Raw genomic sequence first — 17,874 nt, forward strand, 5'->3', positions numbered from 1 at the left:
GCTGTCCAAGCTGATGAGGCTGGGTGCATTTTTAGTGATGAGTTTATTAGTGCTATCTCAGATAGACCCTGGGGTTAATATTTTATATTAACTGCCAACTGATTCTCCTCTCATGAACTCTGGCGAGCTCATTGGACAACCTTGCCAAAGCTGTCTTTTTGTGCATGAAAAACTCTTAATAAACACTTGTGTTTATTTGTGAATGGATGATCTTAGTCTGACATTTCTTGGAAAAAAGTAACACTTGAGTTTGTAAGTGGAAGATTATGGTTTAATGTTTACTGTAAAATGGAAACACTTGCGTTTGTAAGTAGAAGATTACAGTTTAATGTTTACTGTAAAATAGTAACACTTGGGTTTGTAAATGGAAGATTACAGTTTAATGTTTACTGTAAAACAGTAACACTTGGGTTTGTAGGTAGAAGATTACGGTTTGATGTTTACTGTAAAACAGTAACACTTGGGTTTGTAAGTAGAAGATTACAGTTTAATGTTTACTGTAAAACAGTAACACTTGGGTTTGTAAGTAGAAGATTACAGTTTAATGTTTACTGTAAAACAGTAACACTTGGGTTTGTAAGTAGAAGATTACAGTTTAATGTTTACTGTAAAACAGTAACACTTGGGTTTGTAAGTAGAAGATTACAGTTTAATGTTTACTGTAAAACAGTAACACTTGGGTTTGTAAGTAGAAGATTACGGTTTACTGTAAAATAGTATCACTTGCGTTTGTAAATGGAAGATTACAGTTTAATGTTTACTGTAAAACAGTAACACTTGGGTTTGTAAGTAGAAGATTACAGTTTAATGTTTACTGTAAAACAGTAACACTTGGGTTTGTAAGTGGAAGATTACGGTTTGATGTTTACTGTAAAACAGTAACATTTGGGTTTGTAAGTAAAAGGTTACAGTTTACTGTAAAACAGTAACACTTTGGTTTGTAAGTAGAAGATTACAGTTTAATGTTTACTGTAAAACAGTAACACTTGGGTTTGTAAGTAGAAGATTACAGTTTAATGTTTACTGTAAAACAGTAACACTTGGGTTTGTAAGTAGAAGATTACGGTTTACTGTAAAATAGTATCACTTGCGTTTGTAAGTGAAAGATTACAGTTTAATGTTTACTGTAAAACAGTAACACTTGGGTTTGTAAGTGGAAGATTATGGTTTAATGTTTACTGTAAAACAGTAACACTTGGGTTTGTAAGTAGAAGATTACAGTTTAATGTTTACTGTAAAACAGTAACACTTGGGTTTGTAAGTAGAAGATTACAGTTTAATGTTTACTGTAAAACAGTAACACTTGGGTTTGTAAGTAGAAGATTACAGTTTAATGTTTACTGTAAAACAGTAACACTTGGGTTTGTAAGTGGAAGATTACAGTTTTATGTTTACTGTAAAATAGTATCACTTGGGTTTGTAAGTAAAAGATTACAGTTTACTGTAAAACACTTGCGTTTGTAAGTGGAAGATTACAGTTTAATGTTTACTGTAAAATAGTATCACTTGGGTTTGTAAGTGGAAGATTACAGTTTAATGTTTACTGTAAAACAGTAACACTTGAATTTGTAAGTGGAAGATTACAGTTTAATGTTTACTGTAAAACAGTAACACTTGGGTTTGTAAGTGGAAGATTATGGTTTAATGTTTACTGTAAAACAGTAACACTTGCGTTTGTAAGTGGAAGATTACAGTTTGATGTTTACTGTAAAATAGTAACACTTGCGTTTGTAAGTGGAAGATTACAGTTTAATGTTTACTGTGAAATAGTAACACTTGGGTTTGTAAGTGGAAGATTACAGTTTAATGTTTACTGTAAAACAGTAACACTTGGGTTTGTAAGTAGAAGATTACAGTTTAATGTTTACTGTAAAGCAGTAACACTTGGGTTTGTAAGTAGAAGATTACAGTTTAATGTTTACTGTAAAACAGTAACACTTGGGTTTGTAAGTGGAAGATTATGGTTTGATGTTTACTGTAAAACAGTAACACTTGGGTTTGTAAGTGGAAGATTACAGTTTAATGTTTACTGTAAAACAGTAACACTTGGGTTTGTAAGTGGAAGATTACAGTTTAATGTTTACTGTAAAGCAGTAACACTTGGGTTTGTAAGTAAAAGATTACAGTTTACTGTAAAACAGTAACACTTGCGTTTGTAAGTGGAAGATTACAGTTTAATGTTTACTGTAAAATAGTATCACTTGGGTTTGTAAGTGGAAGATTACAGTTTAATGTTTACTGTAAAATAGTAACACTTGGGTTTGTAAGTGGAAGATTACAGTTTAATGTTTACTGTAAAACAGTAACACTTGCGTTTGTAAGTCGAAGATTACAGTTTGATGTTTACTGTAAATAGTAACACTTGCGTTTGTAAGTGGAAGATTACAGTTTAATGTTTACTGTAAAACCTGTAACACTTGGGTTTGTAAGTGGAAGATTACAGTTTAATGTTTACTGTAAAACAGTAACACTTGGGTTTGTAAGTGGAATATTACAGTTTAATGTTTACTGTAAAACAGTAACACTTGGGTTTGTAAGTGGAAGATTATGGTTTAATGTTTACTGTAAAACAGTAACACTTGGGTGTGTAAGTGGAAGATTACGACCTAATAGCTCAGCCTGTCACTTTGCAGTCTGGTCTGAGAAATCACTGTGATTAGAGTCAAACCCAGATGGTGTGTGTGTGTGTGTGTGCGAGCGTGCGAGTGTGTGTGTGTGTGTGTGTTTGTGTGCATGTGTGCGAGTGTGTGTGTGTGTGTGTGTGTCTGTGTGTATGTGTGCGAGCGTGCGCATGTGTGCGAGTGTGTGTGTGTGTGTGTGTGTGCGAGCGTGCGCATGTGTGCGAGCGTGTGTGTGTGTGTGTGTGTGAGTGTATGCCTGTGCATGTGTGTGCCTGCGTGTACGCCTGTGTGTGTGAGTGTGTGTGTGTGTGCATATGCGTGTGCACGTATGTGTATGTGTACAGTATGTGTGTGCCTGCATGCGTGCCCGTGTGTGTATGTGTGCTAGCGTGCACATGTGTGCGAGCGTGTGTGTGTGTGCGTGTCAGTGTGTGTGTGTGTGTGTGTGTGTAGAGGGTTACTCATGATCCAGGTACTCAACGTCCTGTTTCTCAGCTCTAATGCATTTTTTACAGACATTTAAAAAAAAAGATTTGAAATGTCAAATGTTTACTTATCAGAAGACAAAACCCAACAGCCTGATGGGTAATTATGTGAGACTTAAGTAGTATAGTCTTGTTGGGTTTAACAACGCTAGCTTAGTGCACTAAAGTGTGTAGAATCGTACCACCATGCAGAGTTTAGATACCGACCAGATACTCAGCTCCTGTGTTCCATCCTTCCTTCCATCCATTGATTCATCTGTCCATTCTTCTTGTTTCTTAAATACAGGAGTTTCCAGAATGTTCTTAAGCAGTAACAGGGTTTTCTAGGAGGTGCTGCATTGCAAAACGATGCGTTGCCACGGTGTTGCACTTGGCCACGCCCATTCATAAATATTCATGAGGAGCATCCAGACGTAGCTCCGCTTCACCTTTCAGGGAGACAGAGCTTTGAATGTTCAGAGCACTGTGCTCAGTGTCTGGTTGTTATGTGCTAGACTCTCTAAGGTCCTGTACACACTGGCATTGAAACACGTTTCCGAAAACTGTTTCAGCTCTTTGAAGCAGTCGAGCGGCCTCGGCCGTGAATGTGTACAGGATCGGCTGCTGAAACGTACCGTAGAGTCTTTTCACCGCATTATTAATTCATGACATGGAGTTCCGTCGGTGTTGCTTGCAAATTCTGCTGTAATTTCAGACATCTTCACAGCTTTGTGACAGCTGAACATTGTATTTTTCCTCGCCAAAGGATGTTTCCATCTGTGCGACCTGGTGCGTTGCATCTCCGTGAAGAGTTGTAAAGCAGATCAAATCCGCCGTTGAGGGAAAAAGAGCGCGTTGGAGTGCACTCTCGGGTTCGAAAGCCACAGAATGCATTCATGCAACGGGTGCGCACAGGTCAAGATTACAAAAAACTCTCAGCTAAAACATTTCAAAACTAAACAGAAACCACCTATGATGTCATAATGCATGTGGTGTTAACACACAGCAGAGCATCTGGTGTGTCTGTAGAATCTCTGCCCCCTCCATGCTGCAGTTTGTCATTTTGCATGTCGTTTTTGACTGTCTCTGTTCTTCAGAAATAGACCAGGGAAGCTGTGGAGACCCAGGGATCCCCGCCTACGGCAAGCGCGAGGGGTCAAACTTCCAGCACGGAGACAAGCTGTATTTCGAGTGCCTGCCTGCCTTTGAGCTGGTGGGGAAGAGGAACATCACTTGTCAGAAAAACAACCAGTGGTCAGCCAAGAAGCCCAGCTGCGTGTGTAAGTGGCATCTATGTCCTCCAATCCCAGAGTCCCGTTCTGCGTTTGGTGGGAGTGGCATCTCTCTGCTGCAGTCCCAATCGATATCCAGCCTCCTGCAGTCAGATGTACTTGGCTTGTCCAACTACTGCAGGATGCAGGAGGGGCGGGATTGGATATCAATGGGTAGGGTTTCACATTTAGCTCCACCCATTGACGACGTGCACAATAGGTTAAAAATGATTGCACGTTTACAGTCTCTGGACTGGATTGGAGGGTGGGATATCTGTGGGTGGGGTTTGAAGAAGCCCCGCCCTCCTGCAGACTGTAGAAAATCTCATCAGTAAATTTTTTGTGATCATACATTTCATTATGTGTAACAGTTTGTGAAAAGACAGTTGTTTTGGTCCGGACATTGAAGTAAAATATTTATTAATACTTACATATTTTATTACTTTTGAAGGAAAAACAAAACATCCCCAATGGTATTCTGAAACTTGATTAACAATTGTTATGTATCATATGCAACATAACAATTGTTAATCAAGTTTCAGAATACCATCGGGGAAGTTTTGTTTTTCCATAAAAAGGCTAATATTCCACATTCATATTAATGGGAGCTCCAATGTTTTGAACTCAATATGCGCAGTACAGGCTTACTTCCAGGGCTGCTCAAGCTTAGGTTAGCTGAAGGCGTGCTCGCCTGTCTAGATAAGTCTATTTTAAAAAAACACGTTTTCAATGTACAAAAAAGGCAAGTTACTCATACATGCAAAGCACTGTGTAAAGGCTAAGCCTGCCGCTGAAAGTATTGTTGTGAAAATGAGGTCACAACAAACAATATCAGCTCTTGGCTCAATCTTGGCTCAGATAAATAAAAAAAGCTATCCTACCCAGTGTTCCCTAAATTATTTTATGTGACTTGGCACTGTGTTTTTTAAATCTTACCATCTGACGAGAATGAGGTCATTCAAACTTTGTGTCACGTGAATGTCTCTGAGTGTGTGTCCAGATAACCTGCAGTTAGCTACTCAGTTCTTTGAACTGGCCACAGTTCTTTGATCAGACGTTGTTATTGGAAGAATGGTAGATGATGTAGCTACAGTAAATGTAAGAATTATTGATTGTGGAACTGGACCATTTTTGATGATTAGCTGGAAAAGTAAGGAGAAAATGTAAAATAACCCCCCAAAAAACTTTAGGGGCCTTTTATTGTGCGGACGTGTGAAGTCGTATCTGAATTCGGTGTGTTTATACGAGGTCAGAATGTACAGAAATGAATGTTCTTAAGAGGCTGAGAGTCTGTGGTCAGTGTGGTTATTTCTATAGGATGCCCTAAAAAGTGCCAAATTACCAAATTATCAGTGCTGTACAGGTATGGGGAATGCCCCGCGCTGGTGTAACTGGGCAGAGGGCTTACCTGCCAGCCCAAAAAGCATGTCTGTGGCTTCTCTCTCTCTCTCTCGTTCATTATAAACCAGAAATGACATTATTGACACTGAGGAATAACACAAGGACACGCACACAGTAACGCATAGAAAGCAGACTTCGAGTTTCATATTTTCACAAAGTTTGATTTTTGGACGGTTTCCCTCTTATTCAGGACCGGTTTCCCTGTTATTCAGGACCGGTTTCCCTCTTATTCAGGACCGGTTTCCCTCTTATTCAGGACCGGTTTGGGTTTCCCTCTTATTTAGGACCGGTTTCCCTCTTATTTAGGACCGGTTTGGCGTTTTGGAGTAATTCAGCCGCATCTTAAGACACTTGGATCGGTGCATTGGTCCGTACCGGCGAATCTTTGCAGTCCTACCAAAGAACCAAAGATGTATTTCCCCAGGGTTCCTTGTATTCCAGGCATTGTGCGGAGGGGTACAAACAGAAGACAGAAATATGAACAAGTTCTGTGTAGCGGAATACACGTGCATCCGCAAATATAAATCAATAAATAATCATTTTAAAAAAGGAGACACGGTAAACGTAAAAAGCTAACACACGCTTGTTTACAGAGCGCGTTCTGCGCGCTTCGCGAGCTGCAGTCAGCACTCACGGAGCGCGCTCCGTTCACACGAGCCACCTTCAGAGAAACGCTCCCCGTCCGCTCGCTTTTAATGGACGTTGTCATGGAAACTCTTCCACCGCCGCCGATCCAGCCTCTTCTTCCGGCTTGTTTATTTTCGCATTTAAGCAGGATAAATTGGCGTGCCGCCGTTCGGAAAATCTTGGAAGAATTTCCTGCGAGTTTAATAAGGATGATCCACGGAGCCGGGCCTGCCTGCCGCTAGCAGGGCGGGGAGGCGCTTAAATAACGGAAATTTAATGACGGGGCCTCGTTAGAGAGCCGCTGGATAAGGGAGCGGAGATGACCGCGCAGTTTAAACACGGAAATCACGGTTCCTTATAATCTGCTCATATTGATTAACGTGAGAACAGGGATCGTTTATTAAAGCAGGATATTACACACGGATAACGACACTGGAGAGGCTCCGCGATAAGCCCGTGTGGAAGTTCGGACTTGCGCTCGGAGAGGAGGATAATTTGTGGCTCTTTTGTCCACCGCACCTATAGTCAGGAAGAATTATCTCCACGGGGAGACGTTCCACAGACTGAGAGGAGGGTCGGGTTCATACATTATGTATAAAAAACCCCTGACAATTTTACAAAAAAGAGGCAATTTAGCGGAAGCAGAGGGTGAAGGTCACCCTAAGTGATTCAAAGAGTGAACATTCAAAGAGCGAATATTCTCACTGGATAATACTGTCGCCTCACAGCAAGTAGGTCGCCGGGTTCAAATCCTGGCGGGCCTTTCTGTGTGGGAGGGGCACTCTTGTCATTCCCCGATCAGTTAACCAATCAGTGAAGAGCCTATGATGAAATCTCGTACACCCACCCAAAACGGCCCGTTCAGCTTGAATAGTAAGAAACTCACTGGATTTATATTTTGTTTTAAATGTATTACACAGTTTTTCCCCCTAAAAAACCTTACCAACATGTTTGGTTGGCCTTGTGGAATAATACAAAATTACCAAAATGTAGTATAATTGGTGACCTTGGCTTTTATTATTGCAGCAAGAGCTACAGAACTGAATTGCTCTATGCTCTCCTGTAATTTGGCGGTGGTGTTTGCGTGTGTATAGTCACATGATGTCATTACCTCGATCCATCATCAAGCTTTATGACGTTACATCGTCAAGCCTCTCCTAGTGACAAATAGGCCAGTCACTAGCAGCGTTTGCAGAAGAAGCCCTGGCAGTGTGTCAAAAAGCACGATGCAGCAGCTCGTAAACTAACATACATGCTGCTACCATTATAGACTCACACACATGCTGTGTGATCATTATAGACTCACACACATGCTGTGTGATCATTATAGACTCACACACATGCTGTGTGATCATTATAGACTCACACACATGCTGTGTGATCATTATAGACTCACACACATGCTGTGTGATCATTATAGACTCACACACATGCTGTGTGATTTTCATAGACTAACACACACGTGCTGTGTGATCTTCATAGACTAAAACACGTGTGTGCTGTGTGATCTTCATAGACTAACACACACATGTGCTGTGTGATCTTCATAGACTAACACACACACGTGTGCTGTGTGATCTTCACAGTCTAACCCATGCAGGTTTTGTGATCTTTATAAACAGCTTGCTGTCGCCTTTCTCCTGTTGAGAGCAGCTCTGTTCCGTCTTCCTCTTTCTCGACAGTTTCCTGCTTCTTCAACTTCACGTCCCCGTCGGGCGTGCTGCTCTCGCCCAACTACCCGCAGGATTATGGGAACAGCGTGCACTGCGTCTGGCTGATCATCGCCTCGCCCGAGAGCCGGGTCAGCCTGGCCTTCAACGACCTCAGCATCGAGAAGCAGTTCGACTACCTGTCCGTCAAGGACGGGGGCAAGGCCGAGGCGCCCGTCCTGGGCACCTTCTCCGGCGACGTCATGCCCGCGCCCATCACCACCAGCGGCCACGTCGCCCGGCTGGAGTTCATGACCGACCACACCAACACCGGGCGCGGGTTCAACATCAGCTTTACCAGTGAGTACACCAACACCGGGCGCGGGCTTAGGGGTACCTGCCCAATCCCACAGTTTCCCTGCTGAACCTTTTTTCTCCTGCTAGTTACCAATCCGCTGAAATATCTGCAATGCCCAGCCAAAGCTATACAGGTTCATAAGTGTTGGCATCGTAGAACTCTAATCTGCTGTGTCGTTCCCATCATTTCTGTGTTTCCCATCATGCCTTGCTCTTCCTGCCCCCAGCGTTTCGGCATAACGAGTGCCCGGACCCGGGCGTGCCAGTCAACGCGCGGCGGTCGGGGGCGAGCCTGCAGCTGGGCAGCTGGGTGGGGTTCCAGTGCGAGGAGGGCTTCGTGAAGACCCACGGCTCCCTCAACATGTCCTGCGTCCTGAAGGAGGGGAACGTGGTGTGGGACGGCACGGTGCCGCGGTGCGAGGGTGAGCCCCAGAGGACTTAAACACGCTTCTGTGCTGTGTGTTATCTGAAGCTCATTACAGCGTTAGAACAGCAGGAGGGATCAGTAACGGACCGAGCACTGAGCCCTGGGGTACGCCTGTGCCTACTGGCTGCCGCATTTGAACATTCCCAAAAAAAACACTGCACCCTCTGGCAAAATATACCCCAGTGAACTAGTAAATGGAGGTTTGGTACTCTGAATAAGTGAATGGAAGTTAAGTGGTGTGAATTAGTGATTGGAGGTTTAGTGGTGTGAGTACGCGAGTGGAGGGTTAATTGTATGAACGGGGGAATGCGGGTTTAGTGGTGTGAATACAGGTTTAGTGGTGTGAATACAGGTTTAGTGGTGTGAATACAGGTTTAGTGGTGTGAATACAGGTTTAGTGGTGTGAATACAGGTTTATTGGTGTGAATGCAGGTGTAGTGGTGTGAATGGGTGAATGCGGGTTTAGTGGTGTGAGTGCGGGTGTAGTGGTGTGAATGGGTGAATGTGGGTATAGTGGTGTGAATGGGTGAATGCGGGTTTAGTGGTGTGAATGCAGGTGTAGTGGTGTGAATGGGTGAATGCGGGTTTAGTGGTGTGAGTGCGGGTGTAGTGGTGTGAATGGGTGAATGTGGGTATAGTGGTGTGAATGGGTGAATGTGGGTATAGTGGTGTGAATGGGTGAATGTGGGTATAGTGGTGTGAATGGGTGAATGCGGGTGTAGTGGTGTGAATGGGTGAATGTGGGTATAGTGGTGTGAATGGGTGAGTGCGGGTGTAGTGGTGTGAGTAGTTAGTTGATGAGTCTATGTCCCGCCCTGCAGCTCCCTGTGGAGGGTATCTGAAGGGCTCCAGGGGGGTGATCCTGTCCCCGGGCTGGCCCGAACTCTATAAGGAGGCGCTCAACTGCGAGTGGGTCATAGAGGCTCCACAGGGGAACCCCATCAAGATCATCTTCGACAAGTGAGTTAGCTGCTGAGCATTACAGCCAATCAGAGAGGAGGGATCTGTGTGTCTGTCTGGGCTCTCTCTCTTTCTCTCTCTCTCACGCACACACACGCAGGGTAAATGTAAGTCTGTGCTGGGGGAGATGAGAGCTGTCTCTAGTGCCCAGAGCAGGTCGGACTCCCAGGCCCAGGGTTTTTCTGCTGGAACTTACGGAGGAGACTGAACCCAAATCCTGCAGGTTAGAGCATCAGTACAGGGCTGTAGACGTGCGTGTCTGCAGATCTCAGGCTGTTTGTGAACTACTGCTGAGACCACAGCCTTAAGAACAGAGACAAAGAGCGGAAGATTTAACCCAAAAAACAGAACCTCAGTCACAGCTCTACAGTAAGGCTTCAGAACCAGAACCTCAGTCACAGCTCTACAGTCAGAACCAGAACCTCAGTCACAGCTCTACAGTCAGAACCAGAACCTCAGTCACAGCTCTACAGTCAGAACCAGAACCTCAGTCACAGCTCTACAGTAAGACTTCAGAACCTCAGTCACAGCTCTGCAGTCAGAACCAGAACCTCAGTCACAGCTCTACAGTCAGAACCAGAGCCTCAGTCACAGCTCTACAGTCAGAACCAGAACCTCAGTCACAGCTCTGCAGTAAGACTTCAGAACCAGAGCCTCAGTCACAGCTCTACAGTCAGAACCAGAGCCTCAGTCACAGCTCTACAGTCAGAACCAGAGCCTCAGTCACAGCTCTACAGTGAGGCTTCAGAACCAGAACCTCAGTCACAGCTCTACAGTAAGACTTCAGAACCAGAGCCTCAATCACAGCTCTACAGTAACACTTCAGAACCAGAACCTCAGTCACAGCTCTACAGTCAGAACCAGAGCCTCAGTCACAGCTCTACAGTAAGACTTCAGAACCAGAGCCTCAGTCACAGCTTCAGTCCGATGTTCAGGGTCAGTGCTGATCGGGTGACTCTTTGCGTTAACGTGTTTAATGTGTGAAGGCTGTTTATGATCTAATGGCTCCTTCCTCCCCTATCAGCCGAATGCAGGGCTGAATAACCAGCTGAGCGATCGGGGGAGGGAGAGGAATCAAGGCCACAGATGCAAATGAAAATCCATAGAAATGCAGCAGAAAACATTCTTTTATTGATTCCATGGAACCAAACAACAAAACGAATATTTCTGTAGCATTTATTCTTTTGTGGTTTAGATGTGGGCGTGGGGGTGGGGGGGCAGTAAGAACAAGGTCCGTCTGACACACTGCCCACCTACTACCTGCACCTTCTGTGTGTGCGTGTGTGTGTGTGCGTGTGTGTGTGTGTGTGTGTATGTGTGTGTGTGTGTGTGCGTGTGTGTGTGTGCGTGTGTGTGTGTGTGTGTGCATGCGTGTGTGTGTGTGTGTGTATGTGTGTGTGTGTGTGTGTGTGTGTGTGTGTGCACGTGTATGTATTGGGTGTGTGTGTGTGTGTGTGTGTGTATGTGTATGTATTGGGTGTGTGGGTGTGTGTGTGTGTGTGTGTGTGTATGTGTATGTATTGGGTGTGTGTGTGTGTGTGTGTATGTGTATGTATTGGGTGTGTGGGTGTGTGTGTGTGTGTGTGTGTGTGTATGAGCTGTGTGTATGTATTGGGTGTGTGTGTGCGTGTATAAGATGTGTGTGTGTGTAGGGGTGTGTGGGTGTGTATGTGTGTGTGGGTGTGTGTATGTGTGTGTGTGTGTGTGTATAAGGTGTGCGTGTGTTTGTGTGTGTGTGTGTGTGTGTGTGTGTGTGTGTGTGTATGTATTGGGTGTGTGGGTGTGTGTGTATGTGTATGTATTGGGTGTGTGGGTGTGTGTGTGTGTATGTATTGGGTGTGTGTGTGCGTGTATAAGATGTGTGTGTGTATAGGGGTGTGTGGGTGTGTGTTTGTGTGTGGGTGTGTGTGTGTGTGTGTGTGTGTGTGTGTGTGTGTGTGGGTGTGTGTATGTGTGTGTGTGTGGGTGTGTGTATGTGTGTGTGTAAGCTGAGGGACAGTGCTTGTTTCATGGTTACCTGGCTCCTGCAGGTTCCGGACGGAGGTGAACTACGATGTCCTGGAGATTCGGGACGGCCAGTTCCCCACGTCGCCCCTGATTGGCAGCTACCAGGGGACCCAGGTCCCCCAGTTCCTCATCAGCAGCTCTAACCTGCTCTACCTGCTCTTCTCCACCGACAAGAGCCACTCAGACACCGGCTTCAGGATCCGCTACCAGAGTACGCGCACCACCAGCCAATCAGCTGCCTCATAGTTACACAGCCAGCCAATCAGCTGCCTCACAGTTACACACAACCATCCAATCAGCTAGCTCACAGTTACACACTGTCAGCCAATCAGCTGCCTCACAGTTACACAGCCAGCCAATCAGCTAGCTCACAGTTACACACAGCCAGCCAATCAGCTAGCTCACAGTTACACACAGCCAGCCAATCAGCTAGCTCACAGTTACACAGCCAGCCAATCAGCTGCCTCATAGTTAAACACAACCAGCCAATCAGCTAGCTCACAGTTACACACAGCCAGCCAATCAGCTAGCTCACAGTTACACACAACCAGCCAATCAGCTAGCTCACAGTTACACACAGCCAGCCAATCAGCTGCCTCACAGTTACACAGCCAGCCAATCAGCTGCCTCACACTTACACAGCCAGCCAATCAACTGCCTCATAGTTACATACAGCCAGCCAATCAACTTCCTCATAGTTACACACAGCCAGCCAATCAGCTGCGGCGTAGTGCCTCTGCAGGGAGAGATGTCTTTAGAATGGCTTTTATGTTGCATGCTACATTTACTTCATCACAGCAGGGTTTGCATCATAACAGCAGACTTCGCCTCTAATCCCCCACCCGTAGACGCATTCCTGCTCACTGATTTCCTGAGCGTTCATTTTCCTCCTGGATGCTTTCTGTACCTTGTGAAATTCCGGGTCTTATGGTTTGATTTAATTAAATATATTACATGACACTGAGTGACATAACTATTAAGAAGTTTGAGGTAAATCCTATTAAGTACAAGGGCTGTCTTATAGAAGTGTGCATTTCTGTAATAAGTCTTAATAAATTAACTCAATGTCTCAAACTAAGTGTCTCTACTTTGCACTCTCTCCCCCCCTCTCTCCCCCTCCCTCCCTCTCTTCCCCTCCCTATCTCTCTCCCCCCTCCCCCCCTCTCTCCCCCTCTCCCCCCTACCTCTCTTTCTCCTCACTCTCTCTCTCCCCTCTCTCCCCCCTCCCCCTCTCCTTCTCCCTCTCTCCCCCCCTGCCCCTCTCTCTCTCCCCCCCTCTCTCTCCCCTCTGTCCCCCTCCCCTCTCTTTCTCCCCCCCCCCCAGCGATTAAGCTGAAGTCGGGGCAGTGCATAGACCCTGGGATCCCTGTGAACGGGCAGAGGCACGAGAATGATTTTTTTGTGGGGGCGCGGGTCACCTTCAGCTGCGAGGCGGGGTACTCTCTCAGCGATGACGCCCCCCTGGAGTGCGAGCCCAACTTCCAGTGGAACCGCCCCCTCCCCAGCTGTGACGGTATGACCACCCCACCCCACCCCCCCCCAGCAGAGACAGTTTTTGCAGAGACCGGTCAGGTGCTAGCATTAGCCGTAGCGCTCATAGAAATGAATGGTAACAGTTTGCAAATCTTCCATTCATTCTGGATGACCGCGCTGTGGATTATGGGTAATTTATAATTTATTTATGGCTTCGAAGGAGTGCTCAGCCTGTTACCGGCTGAAACAAAACAAAAATAATGGAAGTCAACTGGGAACTTCATTAAACGCACTATTTAAACGGTGACATCTCCGATTATAAATCATAAATCATTTTTTCTTATAATCCATGAAAGAAAACTTGTCTGCCTCAATGTACGGTGTGAACCATGAGATGTGACGACTGTTATTTATCCAGCTAAAAAAAAGCAGTTTTGACGTGTGTGCTCTGCTTTTGGCACAGAGAGGTTTCACAGCATCTCCTCAGAGTTCACACCTGAGCCGCGGAGAGAGGCGGAGGTGGAGAAACGCCACGTAGCGCTGCTCAATGGCGCTACACCCCCACCCACTGTCTGCTCCTGCTGACGTGTGACGTGCTCTCCTCAAAGCATCTCTGCCCCCCGCCACACCCCTTTCTCCCCTCCCAACATGGCTGCCCTGGCCACACCCCTTTCCCCCCTCCCAACATGGCTGCCCTGGCCACACCTCTTTCCCCTCTCCCAACATGGCTGCCATGGCCACACCCCTTTCCCCCCTCCCAACATGGCTGCCCTGGCCACACCTCTTTTCCCTCTCCCAACATGGCTGCCCTGGCCATACCCCTTTCTCCCCTCCTAACATGGCTGCCATGGCCACACCCCTTTCCCCCCTCCCAACATGGCTGCCATGGCCACACCCCTTTCTTCCCTCCCAACATGGCTGCCATGTGCCTGTTTCCAGGTTCAGATCTTTCCTGTGCACCCAGGAGGGGCTGTTCTGAGTGCTGGGGCTGACAGAGTCTGTGACAGTCAGGCATTTATCAGACGCTCTTATCCAGAGCGACTTACACAACTTTTTATGTAGCATTGACATTGCATCCATTTATACAGCTGGATATACTGTATACTGAAGCAATGCAGGTTAAGCACCTTGCTCAAGGGTACAATGACAGTGCACTACCTGGGAATCGATCCTGTGACCAATCGGTTACATGACCAGCTCCTTACCCATTATACTACACTGCCAGCCACTGCTCCTGCACTGTTTGAGACAGTTGGTACAGAATGCACTGCCAGATACACGATTGATTAGCATTTCCTGTTTCCTGTTTCCTGTTCCTGCAGCGCTCTGTGGAGGCTACATTCAGGGTAACTCTGGGACCATCCTGTCTCCTGGGTTTCCAGATTACTACCCCCACAACCTGAACTGTACCTGGACCATAGAGATGTCCCATGGGAAAGGTGAGGGGCGGGGCTAGGGCATGTGAGGGGGCGGGGCATGGGAAAGGTGAGGGGGTGGGGCTGGGGCAGGTGAGGGGGCGGGGCATGGGAAAGGTGAAGGGGTGGGGCTGGGGCAGGCAAGGGGGCAGGGCATGGGACTCCATTCTGTCCCTTTTTCTGTATATAATCCTTCTCTTTTTTGCTCTTTCCCACTCTTTCTTTCCCCCTTCCCCCCTCCCTTTCCCTGTCTCCCCCCACTCTCCCCCTCCTCTCTCTCTCCCTCTCCTTCTCTGTCTCTCCCCCCCCTCCCCCTCTCTCAGGTGTGCAGTTCACCTTCCACACTTTCCACCTGGAGAGTCCTCATGACCAGCTGCTGGTGACGGAGAACGGGAGCTTCGCTCGGCCCCTGTGGAGCCTGACGGGGGCGTCTCTGCCCCCCCCACTCAACGCCGGCCTGTTCGGCAACTTCACCGCACAGATCCGCTTCCTGTCCGACTTCTCTGTCTCCTACGAGGGCTTCAACATCACCTTCACAGGTGCACAACCACGCCCGGTCACATGACCTTCTCAGCTAAGCAACCACGCCCGGTCACATGACCTTCTCAGCTAAGCAACCATGCCCGGTCACATGACCTTCTCAGCTAAGCAACCACGCCCGGTCACATGACCTTCTCAGCTAAGCAACCATGCCCAGTCACATGACCTTCTCAGCTAAGAAACCACACCCAGTCACATGACCTTCTCAGCTAAGCAACCACGCCCGGTCACATGACCTTCTCAGCTAAGTAATCACACCCAGAAGGAGAAGAAAACTCTCCCATCTCCAGATGAAAGGACACTGTGATATTTCTTTTGCATTCGTCTGCATCTCATTTTGCCCAGATGTGTCATTGCTGCTGCACCTGTTCCCCCAGTCACACCTGGCTGCTGCAGCAGGGCGCAGGTTTCAGAGAAAACACAGCGCCGCAGTACACAAACAGAGGGAGAGAGGGAGAGACGGAGAGAGGGAGGGAGGGAGAGATAGAGGCAGGGAGGGAGGGAGGGAGAAAGAGAGGGAGAGGGAGGGAGAGAGAGGGAGAGATGGGGAGAGAGAGATAGAGATAGAGGGAGGGAGGGAGAGAGAGGGAGAGATGGGGAGAGAGAGAGTGATAGAGATAGAGGGAGGGAGAGAGAGGGAGAGATGGGGAGAGAGAGATAGAGGGAGGGAGGGAGAGAGAGGGAGAGATGGGGGAGAGAGAGAGATGGAGGTAGAGGGAGGGAGGGAGAGATGGAGGAGAGAGAGAGAGATGGAGATAGAGGGAGGGAGAGATGGGGGGAGAGAGAGAGAGGCAGGCTGTTCCTGCGTGTGTGGATGTTTGAGGACCTCTGCTCCTCTGACTCAGTGTTTCTGTGGCACATTTAAAAGGCGCAGGGATGTTATTACTGCTGTACGCTTCTCCCCGCTTCACAAACGTCATTCAGCGTGTCACATGGCTCTTAGCCCCACGCCTCTGATGTGAGTGCACTGCTTTCGCTTACGCGCTCTAAATGAGATACAGGAGCCCACAGACACCGAGGTACTGTCACTCTCTCTCAGGGTCTCTAACAAATGTGTCCGCTCCTTTCTCTCTGTCTCTCTCTCCTGCTCTCCCTCTCTTCTCTCATTCTCTATCCTGCGCTCTCTCTCCCTTTCTTCCTCTCCCTCTATCCTGCTCCTCCTCTCTCCCTCTCTTCTCTGTCTCTCTCCTGTTTTTCTATCTCCTTTTCTTCCTCTCCCTCTATCCCTCTCCTCCTCTCTCCCAATCCTCTCTTTCACTTTCCTATTTTTTTCTTCCTCTCTTCCTTTGTCCCTCTGCTGTCTCTGTATCTCTCTCTCCCTCTCTCTCTCTCCCTCTCTCTCTCTCTCCCTCCCTCCCTCTCCCTCCCTGCTCTAGATTATGACCTGGAGCCGTGTGAGGACCCGGGGGTGCCCCCGTTCAGCAGCAGGAAGGGGGCGCAGTACGGAGTGGGGGACTCCCTGTCCTTCTCCTGCCTCCCGGGGTACAGGCTGGAGGGGTGGGGGCGCGTCACCTGCCTGGGGGGCCGCAGGAAGGTGTGGAGCGCCGCTCTGCCCAGGTGTGTGGGTAGGTGGTCCCGTGCTTTCATTCTGCTTGGCTGACCTTTGACCCTCACACCCCCCCCCCTTCCCCCCCAGCCCCCTGCATACCTACTGTTCATTGTCTGTGCATCGGTTTTTAATGGATGCAGTGGATTCAAGGAGAGCGATGACGTGTCAGTTACTAAATCAACCAGTCAATCAATCAATCAGTCAACAAATCAATCAATCAGCCAATCCGCCATGTTTAATTAATGATTATTTGGTGATTTACTCCCTTCTCCGGCATCCTGTGTGTGGGCAAATTACCACCTGCTTTCAGGAGCTCTAAAACTTCTCACACAAAGGGAGGAGTCGCAATTAATGCGCACTTCAGTAAATTACACAGAATACTTAATTAGCATCATTCCCACGATCTCCGCCCTGTTTTAGTGCGTTCACTCCAGGTGTACATATGCAGGAACACGTTTAACTGTGCATCAGAAGGAAAGTCGCAGAGTGATGTAATCCTCCTAATAGCGATTTTGACCCATTGCGACCGTTTTCTAAATCCCGCGTAGATATTGTGACGTTGTAGCAACTGTTGTTTTTTTTGGGTTTTTTTGCGTTGAAAAAGCAGTCACAGTAGTTTAGTAAATCTGGCCCTCACTGTGGGAGTGTATTTCACTGGTCTTTACAGATTCCCAGTGGTGTTTCCACACTGATGTTGTTTGCGCACTAATAGTTTATACCCAAAAAGGGTTTTTGCAAAGGATCATGGGAGCCTTAGTGTTGTGTCCTCCTGAGACCTGGCAGAGAAAAGCTCTAAAAGTAAAAAGTATTTTATTATTTTTGATTTAATGTAAAGGCCTTTGATGACAATAAACATGTTGCTGTGAAAATACTTTCAAACATAATATTTTATTTTATGTCCCTTGCAGTTTAGACTCAACACAGTGGAATATATGGGGTTCAGCGCAGTGGGATATATGGGGCTGAGCACAGTGGGATATATGGGGCTGAGCACAGTGGGATATATGGGGCTGAGCACAGTGGGATGTATGGGGCTGAGCACAGTGGAACATATGGGGCTGAGCACAGTGGGATATATGGGGCTGAGCACAGTGGAATATATGGGGCTGAGCA

The 17,874-nt window shown here is 47.1% G+C and overlaps 1 protein-coding gene across 1 annotated transcript in view; it reads left to right on the top strand.

Moving 5' to 3' along the window:
* The window catches only part of LOC118214643 (CUB and sushi domain-containing protein 1-like), a 247,803-nt gene that overhangs the window by 147,806 nt on the left and 82,123 nt on the right, over positions 1-17,874 (top strand). The window contains 9 exon segments of the mRNA XM_035394776.1: positions 4,183-4,365; positions 8,067-8,393; positions 8,618-8,812; positions 9,639-9,777; positions 11,808-11,995; positions 13,109-13,297; positions 14,580-14,696; positions 14,996-15,211; positions 16,589-16,777. Coding sequence (XP_035250667.1) covers positions 4,183-4,365; positions 8,067-8,393; positions 8,618-8,812; positions 9,639-9,777; positions 11,808-11,995; positions 13,109-13,297; positions 14,580-14,696; positions 14,996-15,211; positions 16,589-16,777 — 1,743 coding nt within the window.

The sequence above is a fragment of the Anguilla anguilla genome, chromosome 1 (assembly GCF_013347855.1).
Source record: "Anguilla anguilla isolate fAngAng1 chromosome 1, fAngAng1.pri, whole genome shotgun sequence".
NCBI classification, from domain to species: Eukaryota; Metazoa; Chordata; class Actinopteri; order Anguilliformes; family Anguillidae; genus Anguilla; species Anguilla anguilla.